The sequence below is a fragment of the Papaver somniferum genome, chromosome 6, assembly GCF_003573695.1.
Source record: "Papaver somniferum cultivar HN1 chromosome 6, ASM357369v1, whole genome shotgun sequence".
Classification (NCBI taxonomy): domain Eukaryota; kingdom Viridiplantae; phylum Streptophyta; class Magnoliopsida; order Ranunculales; family Papaveraceae; genus Papaver; species Papaver somniferum.
Genome location: NC_039363.1, coordinates 91,633,525 through 91,655,655, shown reverse-complemented (window position 1 = coordinate 91,655,655; position 22,131 = coordinate 91,633,525). Strand labels below are relative to the sequence as shown.

Below are 22,131 nucleotides of genomic sequence, written 5' to 3'. Positions count from 1 at the left end.
GTCATAAACAATAAATTGTTCTTAACCAAATTCATCAAGTATGAACAAATGTTCTTAAGCTTAATTAGCATATTTCGAGAACGAATAACAAGATAAACTTGACTCCAAATTTTTATTACGCATGTAATGTCTAATTTAGTCATGCAACAATGTCTTATAGATAAGAAGGTGAAAACTTGATAAATAGGTGGTTCAGTCTTCACTTACCTTTTGTTTATGAAGTTCTCTAGAAGCTTCGGTTGATCTTCGCCTTCAAACGGTAGAACGCAGTGATGCCTGATACTCAACGACACACTTTTATCCTAATCCGAGACTTGACTAAATGTGGACTAAAAATCAAGATATAATACTGATCAAGTAAATTTGACCACAAACTTAAGATAACAACACTTGTGAGTTCGACCGAGCAATGCTCTAACAAAAAATCCATCAAGAACAACTTCCTATAGGTACAACATATTCACCATCAACATTACCATAAAAATCAGTAAACATCGGAATGGATTCAAAGTGATCTCGCCATAAGAGATAATTGGTTGAATGTAATTTGTTAAGGACAAAATTAGAGATATATTAGTGATAGGTTGAGTGAAATGTGTATTAATAGAATCAGCAACAGAATTACTTGCAATATTGTTGTTGATTGACGACCAAAGATTTTGATTAGTCATGCTTCGAGTTGTAGTCATTAAGGGATTAGTCAACGGTATAAAGAAATTCAATACTGGTCAACAGAAAAGACCCCGAGTCGGAGAGTCCACACAAGTCAACAGAGACTTTGACTGCTATATTTAACAAAAACAAACACCCCCCCCCCCCCCCCCCCCCCCCCCCCCCCCCCCCCCCCCCCCCCCCCCCCCCCCCCCCCCCCCCCCCCATTTCTCTCGCTCTCTCTGAGCTTCTGACATTTGGGTTGGAAATATCGTTCCAAGATTCAAGGTGAAGCCATCACCCATGCTCATGAAGGTACCTTACGGGACTAGTATCGAAAATTCTGTTTATGTTTTTTTCTCTATTACGAAATTAGGGTTTTGTTTGAGTTCAATTTGGTCAGCTGATGTATCTATGCTACCTTTTGACAGGATTGCTATCTTGTATCTATTCTGAGCGAGATGTCTGTAAACATGGCGATGGACATGTGAGGCAATTGCTTTGCATATGCAATTCTTGGTTTAACGGCCATCACCATTACTTGTCAAATTGAGTCGGGTAATCTTTTTGTTTCTTCTTATACTTTTAACATCAAATGTGTACTTCATGACCAAGTTTAGCTGCAATTATATGTGGAAGTATCAAAATGAAATCCTAATTCTGCCATCAATTTGATGGATTTGTTTCTATCATTATTCATTTAGAAAAACATTGAGCCAGAATTATTTTATTTTCTCTTGGTGCAACATACACCAATGGAGTTGTCTCGTAATTTTGTCGCTCTTCAAATTAATATTGTGCACCAAGAACTCTAATGCTAAGAATCATGAGGGAGAAATCATTGTTGTTAGTGCTCTCTTCTTTATCTAGCTATAGTTTTACCTCTGTCGAATGATGAACATCCCCATAACATATATTCTTGGAACGTTTCTTAGTTGGTTCCCCAGATTTACAGAATCTTTAAGGATGAATTCTTTGTAGAGTGTTTGTTAGTTTCAGCAGGAACTGAGATTTTGTCTGCAAAAAGTTGAGTTTAATGAGCTGTAGGGGTTCTTACTTAATAAATGACAAGGATAAAGTCAAGTGAACACTTTGGAAGTTAAACTAAAATCTAATGTAATTAGCTTGATGTTTGTAGTTAATAAGTTTTTTTCTTGGGGTGATACAGCTGATCCCTTTACAATGGGATTTTCATGAAGAATTGTTGTTTCTTTTCTTCACCGGAAAGATAGCTCGTAAAAATAAACAAACAAACACAAACTTATTATTTATCCATTCATTTTGTCTTTCTTGTTTTGTTACATTCCTGTGATCTTGTTGCCTGGATGTTAATTTCTGCTAAAAGGTTTCCTGCGTATTATTTTGTTTGTTTTCCTGGGTGAAGGATTGAGCATCTGAGTCTGTGAAGCTACATGGCCTGGCTCTTTGCTAATGGTGAAACCTAATTACATAACAAACTCATCAAGTTTAGTGGAAATTCTAAGCGGAAGTACTAATTTAATCTCTGGAGTTGTTTCCTTCATTTTGAGCACGTGTGGCAACCTAATGACATCCACATTTGAACTTCTATTTTGCTTGTTGTATTTTTCAATGTGGTTGTCTCTGTATTTGTGGGCTGCCAAATTCTTTAATCTCGAGTAACCTTTATTATTAATCTAGTACCTTTGTAAACTTCCTTTCTAATACCACAAGAAAAAAATCCTCGTCAGGTCTTTATGACATAGGCTCTTGAGTTGTGAATCTTGTGATGTTGTTGAAACTTAACAATACGTACTATTTATCAGCCCATTTCTACCTATTTAACTTACAAAATCCATGCAAGGTAGCCCATATAACTGGATTTGGTTTTGGCGGGACACTTGTAATTTACCTGAATCTCTCATTTCCCTGCTCGAGTACAGAGATCGATCATGCACCCATAATGCTCAATTCGAAGAACAATGTTGAATCTGTTTCATTTTCTTTTGTCAATTCAAGTAGTAATCGTTATTTCTGTAATGTAGATATAGAGCCCATAGCTTTCGTACTTAGGTGAAATGTATAAAACCAGTGTTTCTATCTTATGGGCGACAACAGGGAATTTGGTCTAGTGGTATGATTCTTGCTTAGGGTGCTAGAAGTCCCGAGTTCAATTTCCGTAATGCCCCGCATTGCCCGTATGGCTCAGTGGTAGAGCGTCAGTCTTGTAAACTGAAGGTCCGCAGTTCAATCCTGCAATACTTTGTAGAAAGATAGTTGTTCTTTTCTTCACCATAAAGATAGTTAATAAAAATAACCTTATTGTGGTCAATATTTACATATTTATTCATTCATTTTGTCCTTCTTGTTTTCTTTCATTCCTGTGATCTTGTTGCCCGGTCGTTTGTTTCTGCTAAAACATTTCCTGCATATTATTTTGTTTGTTTTCCTGGGTGAAGGATTGAACATCTGAGTTTGTGGAACTGATACATGACAACCACGCCTGACTCTTTGCTCACAGTTAAACCTGATTACCTAACAAACTCATCAAGTTTGGAGGGAATTCTAAGCAGAACTACTGATTTAATCTCTGGAGTCGCTTCCTTTATTTTGAGCTCGTGTGGCAACCTAATGACATCTGCATTTGAAATAATACTCTACTACTTGTTGTATTTCTCAATGTGGTTGTCTGTGTTTTTGGGCTGCCAAACTCTTTAATCTTGTGTTATCCTTATTATTAATCTGATATACCTTTATGACCTTCCTCTCTATACCCCTAAAGAGAAAAAAATCCTCGCCAGGTCTTTATGACATAGGCTCTTGAGTTGTGATGTTGTTGAAACTTAACATGACGTAGTATTTATGAAACCCTGTCTACCTATTTAACATACAAACTCTATGCAAGATAGCCATTAAAACTGCATTTGGTTTTGTCGGCACACTTGTAATTTACCTACATGTCTAATTCCCCTGCTCAGCTACAGAGATCGATCATGCATCCGTAATGCTTAATTCAAAGACTCTCTTTCATTTTGTTTTGCCAATTCAAATAACAGTCATTATTTCTGTTATTTAGATAGAGCCCTAGCTTTCCAACTTCAGTGACATGTATAAAAGCAATGTTGCTACTTTGTGGATAACAACAGGGCATTTGGTCTAGTGGTATGATTCTCGCTTAGGGTGCGAGGGGTCCCGAGTTCAATTCTCGGAATGCCCCCGCATTGCCCTTATAGCTCAGTGGTAGAGCGTCAGTCTTGTAAACTGAAGGTCCGCAGTTCAATCCTGCGTGAGGGCAATTTTTTTGTTGTTTGAATCATTACAGCACGAGGCAATTTTTATTTTTTGTTGTTTGAATGATTGCAGCACGAGCCAAATGAGTGTGGCAATTCTTTGTTGTAGAGCGTCAGTCTTGTAAACTGAAGGTCCGCAGTTCAATCGTGCGTGAGGGCAATTTTTTGTTGTTTGAATGATTGCAGCACGAGCCGAATGAGTGTGCACTGATTATAGTGGAAGACAATAATTTTGCATGTTTGTTAATGTTTGACGCATTTCAATTTCATTAATTGTGTGGAACAGTAAGCAATCTGAATGGGCATATTGTTACTCAAACTTGGGGTACAGAAAAAAACCTATTGATGATTGCTACAAAGTGGGTTGGGACAAAAGGTATATGTACTGTGTTCTTGTGTTGCGTTTCATTGGTTAATTTAAGTTGGTATACTGCTTTATTGATCTTTTGGTTTTGTTGTATTCATCGTAATATCTCCCGTGTTCAAAGAAAAAAAATGAGAGCTCACTGGTTTGAGACATGAGGAACCAAGTTTCTATTAAGTGCGGTTTAAGTGAACAGCATGTGTACTTGTGTTTTTGTGGATTACAAAGAATCATATAGCAAAATGTTTCAATTGAATGGATTATGTATGCATTGCATAAAAAGTGTTGGAAAATTAATGAAGATACACATTCTAGTTGTTAGGATCTGCATAATAGAACTTTGTCATTACCAGAATGCCGTAATTGATTGTGTAGTCAATATTATCTAATTAAAATTGTTGTCTTTCTACAGATTTCTGCAGAAAAAATAAATCACATCTTCATTGAGATGCTTGGTCTTGTTGCCTGTCTTGAGCTCCTTAATTTATGATTACTCTTAACCCTCCTCATAACTCCAACATGCCCGTCTAGCTCAGTTGGTAGAGCGCAAGGCTCTTAACCTTGTGGTCGTGGGTGGGCGCATTTTTATTAATTTTTGTTTTTTTTCTTCCAGACTGTCATTGCACTTGCCATATATGCGGGATATTTTTAGGGCAACCACCAGATCAAATTGTAGGATCTCTTCTCTTTGATCATCAGTTGGTGCAGGATATTATATTTTTAGGGCAACCACCAGATCAACCTGTAGGATCTCTTCTTCTCTTTGGTCATCAGTTGGTTAATCTTCCGTCAACATGGGTAAACCCAGCAAAAGATCAGAGGTTGTTGCATCTGTTTCACATGCCTTTGTTAATTCAGGACAAGGTAACAACAAGAAGGATCCTAAGAGCTCTTGCTTTGGATGGACAAGAAGTCAACGGTACCTCATTGACAATTAAGGATATAAAATTACATTTGACGATATTTAAACTGAATGGCGAGAGCAACAGAGTCGAGTTTTGGACTTCTACTCTTTTCCATAAAACTATTACCTCAGATACATTTTCACAAGACAGTTACGCATTTACATTTGATGTTCTAAGAAATTGCTGTATCATTTGACCACCTAACTGTCGTGCACTTCAAAATACGAGCATCTACCAATCTCGTTCACATTCTTGCTTATTTTATCCCAAAGTCGAAATTAGTTGTTATTGCATCATTATTTCCTCCACGTCCCCCCAGCCTAGTAGTCCTAGTGATTCCTTAAACTTTTTGTTATGAATGGGATATCCATACTTTTCAGCAAGTTTCACTCCAATTTTAGAGTGTTTTAAAGAACCATTTTTTGGGACCATGTTTTTTTTTTTTTTTTTAACATGGTTTTATTTTGGGTAAGACACTAGAAGTAAATCTAGGTCGCCCCTTATCTAGATATTTATATTAATACCTAAATTATCCTTCTGATTAATTTTGGGTAATGATTAATTAGTGTTAATAATAGTTAATGTAATGACTAGTGTAATGATTAAGTTAAAGACAATTAGTGACATTAAAAAATCAGATGGTTTTTTTTAAAAGAAGTAGAATTATTGAGAGATTAAAGTTAAAAAAGATGAAGAAAGAAAACATGAAAAACGATGGATTTTACCAACCACAACCGGAGGAAGAGTATTTGGGTACCCAGGTATGCTTCAAACTTAGATAATGTTGGTTGAATTGCTCCAAATTTTCAAAAAAATGTAAATTTTTAGAGTAGATTTGGGCTTGTTCGGTTACCTTATGTGAAGAACAGGTTACCGAACTCATCTGAAAGTGTAGTTCGGTTACTTTTTCCAAACACGCAGGTTACCGAACTCGCACTTTAATGGAGGTTTTTAGTCGATGGTTAACAGACATGTTACCGAACTTTGTTTATAGATTTACAGAATCATGTTCGGTTGGTTCGCAAACTTTAACGCAACAGCATATCTAACCGAGCTCCACATGTATGCAATTAGTGAAGAGTTCGGTTTGTCAAGATTTTTTGCGAACAAACCGAACATAGTGGGACAAGTTCGGTTAAATTGAAACTCTACATAGTAGGAAAAATAGAACAGTTCGGTTACATTGGATTTTTTTTTCTTTTTGTAGCATGGGTAGAGTTCAGTTACTATAGATAGTTTCAGAATTTTTTGTGAACCAACCGAACAGAGTAGGAAAAGTTCGGTTAAATCATAACTCAACATAGTGGGAAAAATAACACAGTTCGGTTACATTGTTTTTTTTTTCTTGTATTATGGGTAGAGTTCGGTTACTAACTAGTTTTAGAAATTAACCTAACTTTAAATCCTATTGAACCGCACTGTTCTTCGTGTTCTTCCTTTCAAGAAGTTCGGTTAAGAAACTAGGATTTTTGTGAAACGCGTCCTAACCGAACAAGGCACTGTAACTTCCATATGAACCCTATTTTGATGATATCTATTTAACTAAAAGTAATGTGGAAGAAGAGAAGAACATGAGAAAAGAATGATTTTCAATCGAACGAGGAACATTAAGGAAAGAGAGAAGAAGAAGAGAATATTTTTTTTTTCAAAACTAAAAAATTTCGATTCCTCTCCTATTTTTGTTTTTGATTTTGATAATAGATTCATTTAGATTAGATGTATACGATTAGATTTATATAGTTATTAGGTTAGTTTTAATTTAAATTAAAGTAAAGGGTAAATGTGTATTTAACTAACTTTAGGACACCCTTATAAGTACAGGGAGGTTGGCCTAATAAGACCATGGTCCCCCAAAAAAAAATCATGGTCCCTAAAAAATCATTCCTTTTAAAATTGTGGAAATTAAGTGTTTGACCCTCTTCTCACTCTTTCTTACTCTCTTGGCCTTGGGTTTTAAATGGATTCGGATTTTTCAAGCCCACCTGAAAGAGAGGGCCAAAATAATAACACTTAGGGTTATTTAATTAAATTTATTTGCTGATGTCAGAAATAATAAAGTTTTCATTCCGAAAATACCCTTCGGTTAAAATCGACAAATATATACTTTCTTCTCATTCACAATCATATGCAGAAACAAGAACTTTTCCATGCGTCAACATAATTTCGCTCTGCAAATCCATGGCAACATCATAATCCGAGAACATCATAAACAAGCAGAAGTTTATCTCCGTGAGCATCATAACGCCGAGAACATCATAATCACAGCAGCATATCTCCTCTGTAAACTTAGTCACTACATTATTCACAACAACAAATTGAGTCTCAGAAGATTTAGTGATATAGTCTAATCGAAATAAGATTTATGATGCCTAGAACATCATAATCACAGTAGCAGATCTCCTATGCAAACTCAGAAGATCGAGTTTGAGAAGGTTAGTGAATTTTCCTCCTGAGTAATCAATTTACTATAGAGCTTCACGAGTTGATATCTCCTTCTGAGTTCAATTCGATTCACATAATATTTCATCGAAATTATTAGGTATGTTTTCATCTTCTTTCCTGTTCCATTTTGCATGTGGATTTTGATTATTGATGAAAAGTATTTTGATTCAATTTGAATTGTGTTTCTATTGATTAAGTTAAGATTCTAGAGTATCAACTTTCAATTTACTAGTTATTGAGTTCACGTATAAGTTTTTATGATTTATGATTTGCATGTCCGATTACTTTAGTGTTATCAATTGTTTTTGTCTATAAACTTTTACTTGTTTTTGTGTATAAAATTTCACCTGTGAAGATACTATACACTCATTTTAAAATATTTTTTCTTATTGTTTAAATTATTTACCCGTGCAGATACTATACACTCATTTAAATTTATACCTTTGTAGTTAGACATGTGCAGAAACTTTTTGCGTGTGTAGAAACTCATCACTCATTTGTTATTTTGTTTAAACTTTTAGTTGGTTTAAACTCCTAGCATTATTGTGTGTAGATTTTTCTGAGTTGTTATCCTGTCGCAATGCATAATCAGTATCAATGCTTGACTTCTGCCCTTGCACTGTCACTGCCTATAAAAAGAACACCAAACCGAAATTTATAACATGGTGAGACAAAATTTACATTTTCAAATGACTGGTTCTAGTAGGGTAATCAGTTACCTTCATAAAGAAATCGATATCCGGTCTGGCTTAATACAATGATGTTTTTCTCTTCTTGTTACTTCAGTAAGAACATCTGAAAGAGTATTTGAAAAACAAATCAAAATTGCAATCTATATGACATAGAAAAGTTTGTCTATGAAACCTTAGTGAGGGAAAATTACCATGTCTATATCGCACGCCTTGACAACGAGCCAAAAAACCTTTGTGAGGATAATAACTTCATCAAGATAACTTTTAGTTTGTTATTTTTGTTATTTTACATGTGCACATACTATACACTCATTTAAATTCTCTAGAGCTAACATTGATGAAGGTACAAATTTTTTGACCCTGTGAAGATTCTATACAGTCATTTTTAAAATATGTTTTCTTATTGTTTTCAACTTTTTACCAGTGTGGATACTATACACTCATTTAAATTTATACCTGTGTAGTTAGACATGTGCAGAAACTTTTTGCGTGTGTAGAAATTCATCACTCGTTTGTTATTTTGTTTAAACTTTTTACCTATGCACATACTATAGACTCATTTAAATTCTCTAGAGCTAACATTTTTTGTGTTCTGTTTGTTTTTGCAGAGGGAATATGGGAGTTAATGCTACAGCAGTTGTTCATTTTTCCAATTTAAAATTTTCACATAATGTCACAACAATATCCACAATGGATGAGCTAAAGTCGATTTCTAAATCTCGTTGGATCTCTCTCCGTAATTCAGATTTCTACTTATCTTATATGTCTAATGGAAACAAAGTTAATCTGCAGTTAGATTTTCATCTTCAATCAACGATTTGTTACTTCATCATTAATAATGTCAACTCTTTTGACTTGTCAATTGAATTTCTTGGGGATAGTTTTTCTTCTATGGTAGTATCAACATATTACGATGGTGTTGTAGATGATGAATTGGCTGAAGATAGCGCAACTTCCTTTATTGAAGATAGAGCACAAGTTTCTCGCCCGAGGAGGTTAAAGGATTGGGAAAATGTTCTTGGTGATGTTGGGCAACAATTTGTAATGTAGTTCATTCAGCAGTAGATAAGCATTCCATATTCACTGGCAACACATATGAAATAGTAAAGAGTGCTCCCTACTGATCCACTATTAAGGTTTATCTTTCTTGTGTAGCAAATATATAAACGTTTTCTTGTTCAAGAAATATGCATATTTTTCCCCTGTTCACCCAAATTTTTATTTATATCTTCTTCTTCTTCGTCTTCTTATTATTTTTATTTTTGTTTTGTTTCTCAAAGTGTGGAGAATTTGCCACAACAACATGTAAATGAAGATTTCATGCTTCAGCGGTTGACAGTAATAATGATGTTTTTGCAATTAAAACATTTCACAAAGAGCACACATGCGGAGCTGGTACTACTGATTCTCGTAAATTTAAATGCTAGCGTAAGTTTGTACGCAGTATCATCATGGATGATATTAGATACAATCCACTCAAGAAAAAAGCTTCTGATATACAAGATATTTTTGAATTAGATTATGGTATAGAGTTAACATATCATCAAGCTTATTCTGGACTTGAATATGGAAAGGAAGTTTTGTGGGGAGATGATATAAAGTCATATTTAGACTTTAGATGGTATGTAGATGTTGTCAAGAAATACAATCCTGGTAGTGAAGTTGTTCTTGAAGTTGATAAAGTTTCTAAGAAGTTTGAGAGATTTTTTATATCTTTTGAAGCAAGTATACATGGCTTTAACAACTACTGTCGTCCTATGATAATCCTTGATGCCACTTTTCTTGTTGGGAAATACAAAGGTGCCTTACTGGTAGCTGTTGGGAAGGATGCTAACCAAGGTATTTTCTTTTATTCTTGTACAATCTTTTATTTTTCATTTTTGTTTTTTTGAATATATTTTGTAATCTTCAGATACCTTTAATTTTCCAATTTTTTTCATAATTATTTTTGCTTTTTGTACTTGTGTTTTATTCGCAGGAATTCTTCCATTAGATTTTGGTATCAAGTTTGTGAAATTGTAAATCGTGGAGCGAATCGATTTTTAATTTTGAGAATCGAATCGTATGTTAAAGCGTAAATCGAAGATTCACTGTCGATTATGAATCGGATGTATTTTCATGAACTATATGGAATATTTAGCAAAAATCATATTTTCTTGCCAAGTTTTGGTTTCTGATGTGCATATACTTATAAGTTTCGTTAAACATCAACGAATTTCTTACCAAGTTTTGGTATCTGATATTATATAGTAATAAATTTCGTTAGATGTCAACAAATAAAAGCGTGGAACATTGGTCAGTTGCACCCGTATTCACGGGAGGTCATCAGTTTGAAACTCTCCAAGAGATTTTCATTTTTGAAAAGCCGTGACTTCAGAATCAAAGTCAAGAATCATAGTCAAAGCAGTTTGACTACACGATTCAAAGATGCGATTTGACTCGATTATACATAAAATGACTCGAATCGTGCGATTCAAATCGTGAATCACACGATTATAAAAAACATGTTTGGTATAGTTTCATGCGAGGATAAACCAAATTGGTTAAGGTTTTTAGAGAAGTTGAAGAACATCCTTACTGTTGGAAGAACTATAAATTTTATTAGCGATCGAGGTAAAGGCTTGATACATGCAGTTCCAGAAGTTTTTCATGGCAGTCCTCATTCCTACTGTTTTTACCATATGAAGTTAAACATTCATGTATCCAAAAATGATAAGAGAACAAGGCTGTAGTGAGTTTGTTCAAGTACGCTAACTATGCTCTCACTCCTCAAGGTTTCGCTAATGCTATAAAAACCATGAAAATATACAACTTGAATAAGATGATTATATGGCTCAATGGAATCCCTCATGTGAATTGGGCAACCTATGCATTTATTGGAATGCGCTATGGAGAAAAGAGTTTTATTGTTGCTGAATGTTTTAATAGTTGGATCAAGAATAACAAGGGTCTTCCCCAATCTTATTTAGCGGAACGAATACGTATTCGTCTTATGGAGTTTATGTATAAAAGTAATAAAGAAAGTCAAAGTTGGGAAGGACATCTTACACCAAGAATGGAAGGGCGCCTTAAGAAGATTAAGGATGTTGAGAGAAGCTATAGGGTTAAGCAAGCAGGGGATGGATTGTTTGAGGTGTATACGCTAGTTCCTCCCAAAAAAAAAAATTTAGTGGAGTTGTATGATTTCAACTGCACCTGCCGAAGATGGGAGGTAAATGGATTTTCATGTTCACACGCTGTCTAATGCATTCTCGGATATTTTAAACATTTTGGTACTTTTAACTTACTATCTTTTTATTTTGTACTGTATTTCTAGTTAAGTTTTACAAGTTGACATGGTTAAGTATGATTATTAGATTCACTATTTGAATTGCAGCCAGGGTAGGATATCCAGTTTTTTTTTTCTATACTTTTTTTTTGGTGTCTGCAGATGTAAAATCTATACCGTTAGTTGCTAAAAAAGCATGAAATGCTGGTAGATTATTCGATTTTTGGATGATTCTAACTGTTGATCTTTTTTGTTTTGTTTTTGTAGGTACAGTAAAAAAACTGTATACCATTACGTTGATCCCACTTTCACATCTGAATGTTATTGTAATGCATATTCACACCCTATTGTTCCTATTCTCGATGTCGAGAAACCTGATGAAGTTGATGAAAGCAGTAAGGTTGTCCCTCCTTCTGTCGTCGAAGGCCCTGGAAGACCTCCCAAAAAGAGGTACATACCTCGTTCTGAGAAGACAAGGAAGAAACGGATGTGTCTTCACTGTTGGAAGTTGGCTTTTTACAACAAAAGGACCTGTCCAGATCCACCTGGTGAACCTCCAATTACCACTGGTCGGAAAGGACATGGGTTGGGAAAATACTTTGGCTTATAGGTTTTTTTAGTTTGAAACAATTCAATTTTCTCCTAGAATATTTTACTGGATTTGAATACAATGATTTGTAGAAGATACAATGCTTTTTTTCTCCTCTTCATGTTGGTTTTACCATTAAACTTTTCTTTTTTACTGGTATTATGCACACTTTTTTTGTGTGCATTTATTATACACAGTACTTTATTTTTCTTATTAGAGAATTATTAACAGTTGTGTTTATTTTAGTTTTCATTTTTTTTTTGGGTGCAGGTATTATACACAGTATTATTTTTTTATTATATTTTTGTGTTGCTTGCTTATATTTAGGAAGAATATGAAAGTCATTGTCAACATAAGGAAGTCAAATGTATGCATACACATGGCCAAATTTATTAGCATCATGTGCAGGAATTAGTCACACAATATCATGAGCAGGAATTCATCACTCAATATCATGTGCAGGAATTCATCACTTAAGGAATTCATCACATATTTATCCCAGTCACAAAGATATGGACAAAACTATTAGCATCATGTGCAGGAACTCATCACTTAAGGAACTCATGATGTAGTTTTTAAGTGGTAGTAAAGTTCGTTCAACTCGGATTATGTAAAGGTTTTATTTAAGAACTAAGAATAAAAATAATAAAAATATATTCACAAGGTTGTCACGAATATCGAGAGGTACTGAGACTTAGGATTTCACCACTAATCACATTCATTTGGTTCATATGATGACTCATAACAATTCTAGCTCTTTTGTTGACTCATTTCTTTGCCAAAAGTAGATTTTATAAAACATTAGATGTAAATCACAAGCATGACGCATCAAAAGTTCCTAAAACCCAGCATGCGACATCAAACAAAATCACAACTAATCAAGAAAAATCATAAATCGATTAAAACAAGTGCAAAAGTCATAAAGAATCAATTACAGTTACCAAGTGATTGTGTCATAGGGCTTCCTCCATCATCCCAGTGTTGGGGTTTAGCTCCTCATGTCAAAAACACGCTCAAAATATTTAATCATGGCTCAAATAGGTGTTTTTATTGAAGAAATGAATAAACAGATATAATTGTTACAGAATCCACTGTTACGGAAGCTGCCCTTACAAATAAATTCTAACAGGAATAGTTGTTGCAAAGCTGTTACAAAGGTATTGGATTTGAAAGATTAGGTAACAGTTTCTTGTTAAGTTGGGAAGTGTTCTACGACGTTGTTCTTCAGCAGCAAAAACGTCTTCTCTGCAACTCTTGATTTTCACCTCTGCAGCTTCACCAAACCCTCAGCTCGGTCCCCCAAAGTCTCGACTCCCTTCTATGAACTCCCAGCAACTTATATATAGCCAACAGAGCGATTTAATCTCCCCAAAACTTCTCGAAATCTCTTCTTTTCTTTTCTTGGCAGTTACGGCAATAATCTTTTCTCTAAATTTTTCCACGCGTTTCTGAGCTTTCCCGATTGTCTCAAACTCTTCCTTAGATAGATATGTATCTTTGGGAAGAGTTTTAGGTCTTTAGTTTCTCTACAACTTCTAAAAATAATCTCAATAGGGTCCGTGTAAAAACACTTTCCCTGTTTAGCTCCAACTCGGTTTCTAGCCCAATTCGATCCAAACAAACGACTATACCAGGCTTGTTTAGTTGAATCACGTCCAGCCCAATCAATTCTGGCGATTGAATCTCACTAAAACACCTTCGAAATCAATCCCCAACTCTTCCAGTTGCATGCACAAAATTTCCCGCCAATTTCAGTTTTTAAAACGATGAAGATGACCTCCCCCTATCCTGTGCTGGTCTCCCTTTTTGAGATGCCTGGAAATGGGTCACCCCTTAGTAATTAGATTTCCCCTTATCCAAAGTGAGAGTCCGTGTAGTAATTTTCTCCCACGAGCACAAAAACCACTTTTTTAGCCAATATCGCCGCAAAAGCTTATTTCTCCAAAAATACCTACAGGGACATAAAAAGCCATAATAAATATAAAATCGAGCACTAATAATATATACAATTGAGATTATATAAGACACAAAAATGTGCCTATCAAATACCCCCAAACTTATTATTTGCTAGTCCTCGAGCAAATCAAATAGAAAATAAAATCCTAACTCACTGTCGCAGGCATCGTCGATAGCATTTAGCATGTGCAATAAGCCTTTAAACCCCTAGGTGTCCCTAGTGGAGGAGTGTTGTCTCCGGAAGGCTTACAAGAGATATACTCACAAAACCTTTACACTCCAGACCCTAGCTATCTAGGCAGAACCTTGGAAGGCACTAAAGAATCTCCTTGGTTGGCATACTTATAGACTACAGGAGGAAGTACCCTGATGCGAAATTCCAATTGTTGTACACGAGTTTGCACTCAAGCATACTAAAATTCATATAAAGTGACAGAGCTCTACTCAAATAGTTTCACTATGGACATCAATATCCGGAGTCAAAACTAATCACATGGATAGATCAAGAAGATGGATATAGAAAAACTTAGATGGTTTTGATGTTTACTAAGTGAACGGGGTTTCCCATATCTGTCTGAAGGCCTCCGCCAAAATGAACCTATCCTAATGGATTGAGGTACTAGTCTGACTAATATCAACACACTGGCATATACAAGGGAACCAGTGGTCGATAACCTAACTCTAGGTCAACACAACTGGCATATACAAGGGTACTAGTGGTCGACTTTATTGAATTTATTCCTTTTGGTCAAATGGTCTGGTCTCAATTTTTTTTTTTGTTTTTTCAACTTTTTTTCAGCTTCTCTCTTTTTTTTTTTTTTTTTTTTTTCAACTTTTTTTTTCATGGTATCTCAATCACTCTAATTCACCCTAGCATTGGTAACAACTTGAATCGTGGGACCCACCTATCACTTAGAGAAACATAGTTTAAAAACAAAATAAAAATAGAAGTGAAAAGGACTCAACGAGATATGGTGAAACTATCATGTTATTTCTAACACCTGAGCTCTGTGCTTTTATGAATAGACTCTTCTAGATGTTGCCATCTAATCAGATTGGTTCCTCAACTCCTACGATCAAAATGCTTCCATCCACTTAGATTAGTTAGTGCAATCCTCAATAGGCATAAATTTCTAAGCTCTGGAGTTTATTTATTCATACTGCAACTAAAAAGTTTCTCCCATACCCCCAAACTTAAATCTAACATTGTCCTCAATGTTCTAAAGATGAAATTAAAAGCATGAACAAGGAGAAACTGTTACCATTTGAAGCAAAAGAGATAAGGAAAGATATTACCGTGTCGCATGAATGGGTTACCTCCCAAGAAGTGCTAAGTTTAACGTCTTCAGCCAGACTAAGAAAGGATTATCACCATCGAATCATAAAGTAATAGCCGAAATTCCGTGGGTCATCAAAACCAAATAGAGCTATCACAATAAAAGGAATCTGCAACTGTCAAGAAAATAACAAATAAAGCACCCTTGTCTAGTTTCCTGTTTAAGACAACTACATCTAGCTGTGGTTCAGGTTCAGGCTCTATAAGGGTCCAAATAAAATATTTTCATGGTTGGAATTCCTCAAAGCTAAGTCCGGTTCAGGTATTAGAGTCTGGAAAAACTCAAGTAAAAACTTAGAAGCACATAATAATAACCTGAATAATTGAGGATCCTTAAAGTCAATCAGTTTTGACTCACACAATCGACCACGATAAACTGGTGGTCAATCTTAACAAATGTCGATCCTAATCTCCTAAAGTAATTAGGTTTAGTCTCAAAACTTAATAACTGACACATCTGAAACTTACACATTCCCACAATTGGTTGAAAAATATTTGGTGGGAAAACAAAGTCAATCTGGATATCATAGCCTGGGTAAACCACATCAACCAGAGGATGGGTTTCTAACAACTGAACTTCCTTATGGACATCACTAGGTTCAGGAAAACGTGTATGAAGATAATCTTGTAAAATGGTTGAGGCACATATGTCAAGTCCCAAGTGAGGGACCTTTCTAATAGTTAAAGCACATGGAGAATTATAATCACCCCCAAACTTAGAGTTTTCAGTGTCTCTAGAAAGACTAGTCACAACTTCCTCAATTTATAGATCGTTGGAATCCTGAAAATAGTCAATTGCTTCTTCTAGGTTATACTCAAGTGACGCATCCTCACTCATATTTAATAGTTGTACGAGTTCATTTTCTTCATCTAATACTATTGTTTCTAAATCGCTAGACTCTAAAACGGTATTCTCAGGATAAACTCGTTCCTTTAAACTATTATTGACTTCGTAATCAAAAGGAAATACTACATCATCTAAAGAAGTGGTATCTCTAATCAAACCCTCGTCCTTTTGAATAGGTGAATAATCATTAAAATTATTGGGATCTGAACCAGAAATAACACTATCATCATAAAGTTCATTTGGAGTAACAAATTCCTGATCACTATGCCTATATATTTCAAATTCTTCATCAACACTATCCACATCATAATAACATGAAAATGGTTGAACCTCATCTAAACAAGTAGTGTTACCAATTTTATCCTCGTCATCTTGATTATGAAAATAACTATCCTCATTTTCAAGGGTACTATTGGAATCACTGTATTGGAAATTAAGATTATTTCGAGCAATTCTTTCGTTCGTCTCAGCTATCAGCTTGAAGGATTCCTCTATATAAAGTTCTCTTTCGTCATAAACTAAGTTATTCATCTCAGCTAACGTACGTGTCGACTCCTATAATTTCCTGAGGGACTCTTCTAAAGGAGAAATATAAGAATTTTGCTCGTATGACCGGTGCGTGTGTGGATAGTAATTGGGCTCATCAAGGTATGAGCCATAACCTTGAAAAGGTTGATGTTCCCAACCACTATTCACATTATGGTCAAAGTAGTAACGTCCATTTTGAAACTCAGTCGGATATTCGTTGTATTGGCTCTTGTAATACCAGTTCGACATTCTATTGCAGGGGTGTGAGTTGTCACACAAAATAAAACCCACTGACAGGGGATTCGTGGGTGGATAGAGTCTTACCTCCCGTACCAGACGGGCGATGAACCGTTGAAGTCGACTCAGGCCACCGACTCCGATGTCAGTGTACGAACCCGTGGGGCCGAGACAATATCGTAATTGTCGTCCTTCCCTGCAAAAAGTTGGTATTTAATTTTGACCCTTCCTTAGGGTTTAAAAAATAATGTCCAAGAATGTCCAGAAAATAAAAATGTCCAAAAAGGAAAAGAAAAATTACAAAAACTAAAACCCTATTTACAGTTTCTAAAAATAAAATAAAATAACTATATACAAAATATTCTTCTTCACTCCTTTTGGATTCTTCTTTTCTTTCCTTCTTTGGCGATGCTTCCTTTTATAACACTTTTTCTTTCCTTGTAGCTTCGATCGAAATCTGAAAAGAATCAAAAAAATACCAAAGGCGTAAAAGAGAACAAAAATTCTAAAAGAAATAAAATAAATCTAAAACCTAAAACCTAATACAAATCCCCGGCAGCGGCGCCAAAAATTGATGTAGTTTTTAAGTGGTAGTAAAGTTCGTTCAACTCGGATTGTAAAGGTTTGATTTAAGAACTAAGAATAAAAATACTAAAAATATATTCACAAGGTTGTCACGAATATCGATAGGTACTGAGACTTAGGATTTCACCACTAATCACATTCAATTGGTTCATATGATGACTCATAACAATTCTAGATCTTTTGTTGACACTTTTCTTTGCCAAAAGTAGATTTTATAAAGCATTAGATGTAAATCACAAGCATGACGCATCAAAAGTTCCTAAAACCCAGCATGAACATCAAACAAAATCACAACTAACCAAGAAAAATCATAAATCGATTAAAACAAGTGCAAAAGTCATAATGATTCAATTATAGTTACAAAGTGATTGTGACATAGGGCTTCCTCCATCATCCCAGTGTTGGGGTTTATCTCCTCATGTCAAAAACACGCTCAAAATATTTAATCATGGCTCAAATATGTATTTTTATTGAAGAAGTGAATCTGTAACAGATATAATTGTTACAGAATCCACTGTTACGGAAGCTGCCCTTACAAATAAATTCTAACAGGAATAGTTGTTGCAAAGCTGTTACAAAGGTATTGGATTTGAAAGATTAGGTAACAGTTTCTTGCTAAGTTGCGAAGTGTTCTACGACGTTGTTCTTCAGCAGCAGAAACGTCTTCTCTGCAACTCTTGATTTTCACCTCTGCAGCTTCACCAAGCCCTCAGCTCGGTCCCCCAAAGTCTCGACTCCCTTCTATGAACTCCCAGCAACTTATATATAGCCAACAGAGCGATTTAATCTCCCCAAAACTTCTCGAAATCTCTTCTTTTGTTTTCTTGGCAGTTACGGCAATAATCTTTTCTCTAAATTGTTCCACGCGTTTCTGAGCTTTCCCGATTGTCTCAAACTCTTCCTTAGATAGATATGTATCTTTGGGAAGAGTTTTAGGTCTTTAGTTTCTCTACAACTTCTAAAAATAATCTCAATAGGGTCCGTGTAAAAACACTTTCCCTGTTTAGCTCCAACTCGGTTTCTAGCCCAATTCGATCCAAACAAACGACTATACCAGGCTTGTTTAGTTGAATCACGTCCATCCCAATCAATTCTGGCGATTGAATCTCACTAAAACACCTTCGAAATCAATCCCCAACTCTTCCAGTTGCATGCACAAAATTTCCCGCCAATTTCAGTTTTTAAAACGATGAAGATGACCTCCCCCTATCCTGTGCTGGTCTCCCTTTTTGAGATGCTTGGAAATGGGTCACCCCTTAGTAATTAGATTTCCCCTTATCCAAAGTGAGAGTCCGTATAGTAATTTTCTCCCACGAGCGCTTTTAGCCAATTTCGCCGCAAAAGCTTATTTCTCCAAAAATACCTACAGGGACATAAAAAGCCATAATAAATATAAAATCGAGCACTAATAATATATACAATTGAGATTATATAAGACACAAAAATGTGCCTATCAACTCATCACATACACATATTTTTCCCAGTCACAAAGATATGGAAAAATTAGCATCATGTGCAGGAATTCATCACTTAATATCATTTAAAAATTATTAGCATATGAAAGTCAATTGTCAACATAAGGAAGTCAAATGTACGCATACACATAACAACTTAAATATGTGCAGGAATTCGTCACACAATATCATGTGCAGGAATTCATCACATATTTATCCCAGTCACAAAGATATGGAAAAAATTATTAGCATCATCTGCAGGAATTCATCACTCAGGAAACTCATTGCATATACATATTTTATCCCAGTCATAAAGATATGGACAAATTTATTAGCATCATGTGCAGGAATTCATCACTCAATATCATGTGCAGGAATTCATCACTCAAGGAATTCAGCACATATTTATCTCAGTCAAAAAGATAAAACCCAACACTGATAAACAAGATCTTAAACATAGTATTAGTAGTACTGAGTAATAATAAGTGATGAATAAACTAACTCTATCTTACTGATAAATAATATCTTAAACATGATCTTAGTAGTACAAGTAGGTTTTGAAGGGGAAAAAAAATACGAAAATTATTCTAAATCGTTTGCTTTTTTCCAACTTTCTTCAGGGCTAGTCGCAGTGAGTAGCTGGAAATCAATTTTTGCCCGTTTCTTGTTCAACTTTTCTCTCAAAATTGTTTGACCTTCCATGCTGCTCTGAATCCCATCACAGTATTTATTCTGCCATTGTTTCTTCATAAAATAGTATACATACATTAAACAGTCATTAGACTGTCCTTGTTGCGGTGCTGAGCTTCATACACCATAGCTTCTGAAACCTTTTTGAAGCCTTGTTTTTCCATGAAATTGTTGGTTGGTCACAAGCATTCATCTGCCATAATTTTTGCATTTGCACAACATTGGTTTCTTGACTGGTCAGACCACGAGTTGTAGTGGAAGAAACATTTTTGGTAGACATAGTAGACTAGTAATGTCCAATGTTCTGCATTATTCACTTCTTCGTGGCACAGTGGTATCATGATCTTCTTCACGCTGGATTTCGTGCTTGTTATTGGTAATATAACATTACGTTTCAATGACGCTTGCATGGTATCTTTGTGTTTGACAAAAAACTGAAAAGGAAACCTTAAATAAGATAAAATGTAATAAATTATGCAATCAATTTCTTGTGTGCAAAATTTAATTGTATAGTACTTCCATATATATTGTATATGTATTGAAATCAATTATTACGTACCCAAGAATTTGCATCCAGGTATAGTACTTTCATGTACTTATTGATTGTATCTTTCTCGAAAGCTTTTTTCCTAATATGCTGACAAGATATTCATCTTCGTCTTTGAATTTTGCAGTTACTTTAAAAACAATTGACCTGCAAGTTCATAATAGATAACAGTTTTTTACTTCCCATTTTTTTTTTGATACCCTTATGTTTGTATACTTGAAAAATAAAAAGCTTTAAACCAGATCTTACATTGTTGTTGTTTTTTTGAAGAACCTGACTATAACATCTTGGCGTTGCTGCTCCATCTCCAAAAACAGTGATGTTTTGCTTACATTTTTCTTCGATTGCCGAACAGTTGAACTCATCTTAAATGATTGGTGCTTGGGTGAACAGATAACAGTTTATTTCATCTAATTAATTTTGTCCTTCTCAGCCAACCTAATTGAAACACAAGAGCCAACAAGATTTGGTTTCTCCTTTTTGAGTTTATTTTTGTTCTCTTGGTCTTCATTTTTTCGTTTCAAAGACAGTTTTTTAACCTGCATTTATTTTCATGACAAATATAAGCAAGCAACACAAAAATATAACGGGGGAAATTATTTCTAGCCCATTTTACTTTTTTTTATAGTATATGATAAATCCACCATTAATGAAAGATACATAGAACCCATAATTAGTTACAGTATTATTAAACTTACATAAATAACCTTTATCTAAAAATGGAAATAATACCGAATTTAGAAAAAAATAGATAATTGCGGTTTTGAAAAGTTAAAAAATCTTAAGGAAATCCCTAAATTAACGTTCATTTCCTAAATTTGAAAACTAATTCAAATTAATATATTTATTTCAAAAACAGTTACTATTATTTAATGTGATTAAGGATAATCCCTAAAATATCTCCTCATAATCCCTAAAAATATAATTTTCCTCTTTTCTCATTTTTCGTTTTCTGTTATAAATAACCACCCTTAAAGACATCTTCTTAATTTTCTTAGCGAAAAAAAAAAACCTATTCTTAATTATTTCCTTAAAAAAACTCAAATTATCATCGGTATATATAGAAATAAAAACTCCAATTATCACCCATAAAATAACTCCAATTATCCCCTATGAAACTGGTTACATTTTTCACAAATTGGTAAAAAAGAAATAACTTAATTATCAAAATTGGTTAGGATTCCAGGTTAGAATTCCAACGATGAAAACTCAAGTTTTCTCCCCGTGAGATTGGTGAAATTCCAAAATTTTCATAAGTTAAATTAGGGTGAAAAGTGACATTTTCATTCAAAGCCTTAGTGAAAAAAGGTGACAATTAAATTTTTCACCTTAAAGTACACATGGAAAATACGAATTTTCACAATTTCTTTTATAAGATCCTTAATGTATTGTGAAAAACAAATTTGTTGTTCGCAAGCCTCGATGAAAATTAAACTTTAAGAGCAAGTCTTATGGTGGAATTCATCCATCTTCCATCTTCCACGTCACCTCAGCATTTGAAACTGTGGATGGAAGCGCAAGTATAATGGTGGAATAGTAGAAACGCTATTCTTAATGTAGCTAAAAAAAGCAATTAAGAATGGAGTTAAAAAAACGCAATTAAGAATTGAGCTTTTTTTTCAGCCGTTCAATTTCAATAACTCATTTTAAATCTACGGATAAAAAAAAACGCTATCCTTAATGGAGCTAAAAAACGCAATTAAGAATGGAGCTTTTTTTCAGCCGTTAGATTTCAACAACTCATTTTAAATCTACGGATAAAAAAAACACAATTAAGAATAGAGCTAAAAAA

The 22,131-nt window shown here is 34.6% G+C and overlaps 1 protein-coding gene, 2 long non-coding RNA genes and 2 other non-coding genes across 6 annotated transcripts; 4 read left to right on the top strand and 1 right to left on the bottom strand.

Annotated features, from left to right (window-relative positions):
• The first annotated feature begins 874 nt into the window (after positions 1–874).
• On the top strand, positions 875–5,462 carry LOC113288406. Of its 2 annotated transcripts, none has more exons than XR_003330609.1 (3): positions 875–966; positions 1,083–1,209; positions 4,877–5,462. It is a non-coding gene; the product is annotated as an uncharacterized LOC113288406 (long non-coding RNA). The 2 variants fall into 2 exon arrangements; XR_003330610.1 differs by lacking the exon at positions 4,877–5,462 and adding an exon at positions 2,036–2,317.
• On the top strand, positions 3,755–3,826 carry TRNAP-AGG. Its single transcript has one exon. It is a non-coding gene; the product is annotated as a tRNA-Pro (tRNA).
• Positions 3,833–3,904, top strand: TRNAT-UGU. The gene has a single exon. It is a non-coding gene; the product is annotated as a tRNA-Thr (tRNA).
• A 5,661-nt stretch (positions 5,463–11,123) lies between the features above and the next one.
• Positions 11,124–12,180, top strand: LOC113291076. The gene is made up of 4 exons (XM_026540651.1): positions 11,124–11,513; positions 11,619–11,631; positions 11,733–11,748; positions 11,838–12,180. The coding sequence occupies exons 1-4, from the start codon at positions 11,124–11,126 to the stop codon at positions 12,178–12,180; spliced, it is 762 nt and encodes a 253-aa protein (XP_026396436.1).
• A 7,418-nt stretch (positions 12,181–19,598) lies between these two features.
• LOC113288407 lies at positions 19,599–20,887 on the bottom strand. The gene is made up of 3 exons (XR_003330611.1): positions 20,589–20,887; positions 20,352–20,486; positions 19,599–20,226 (listed from the first exon to the last, which is right to left on the bottom strand). It is a non-coding gene; the product is annotated as an uncharacterized LOC113288407 (long non-coding RNA).
• Between the last annotated feature and the right edge of the window lie 1,244 nt (positions 20,888–22,131).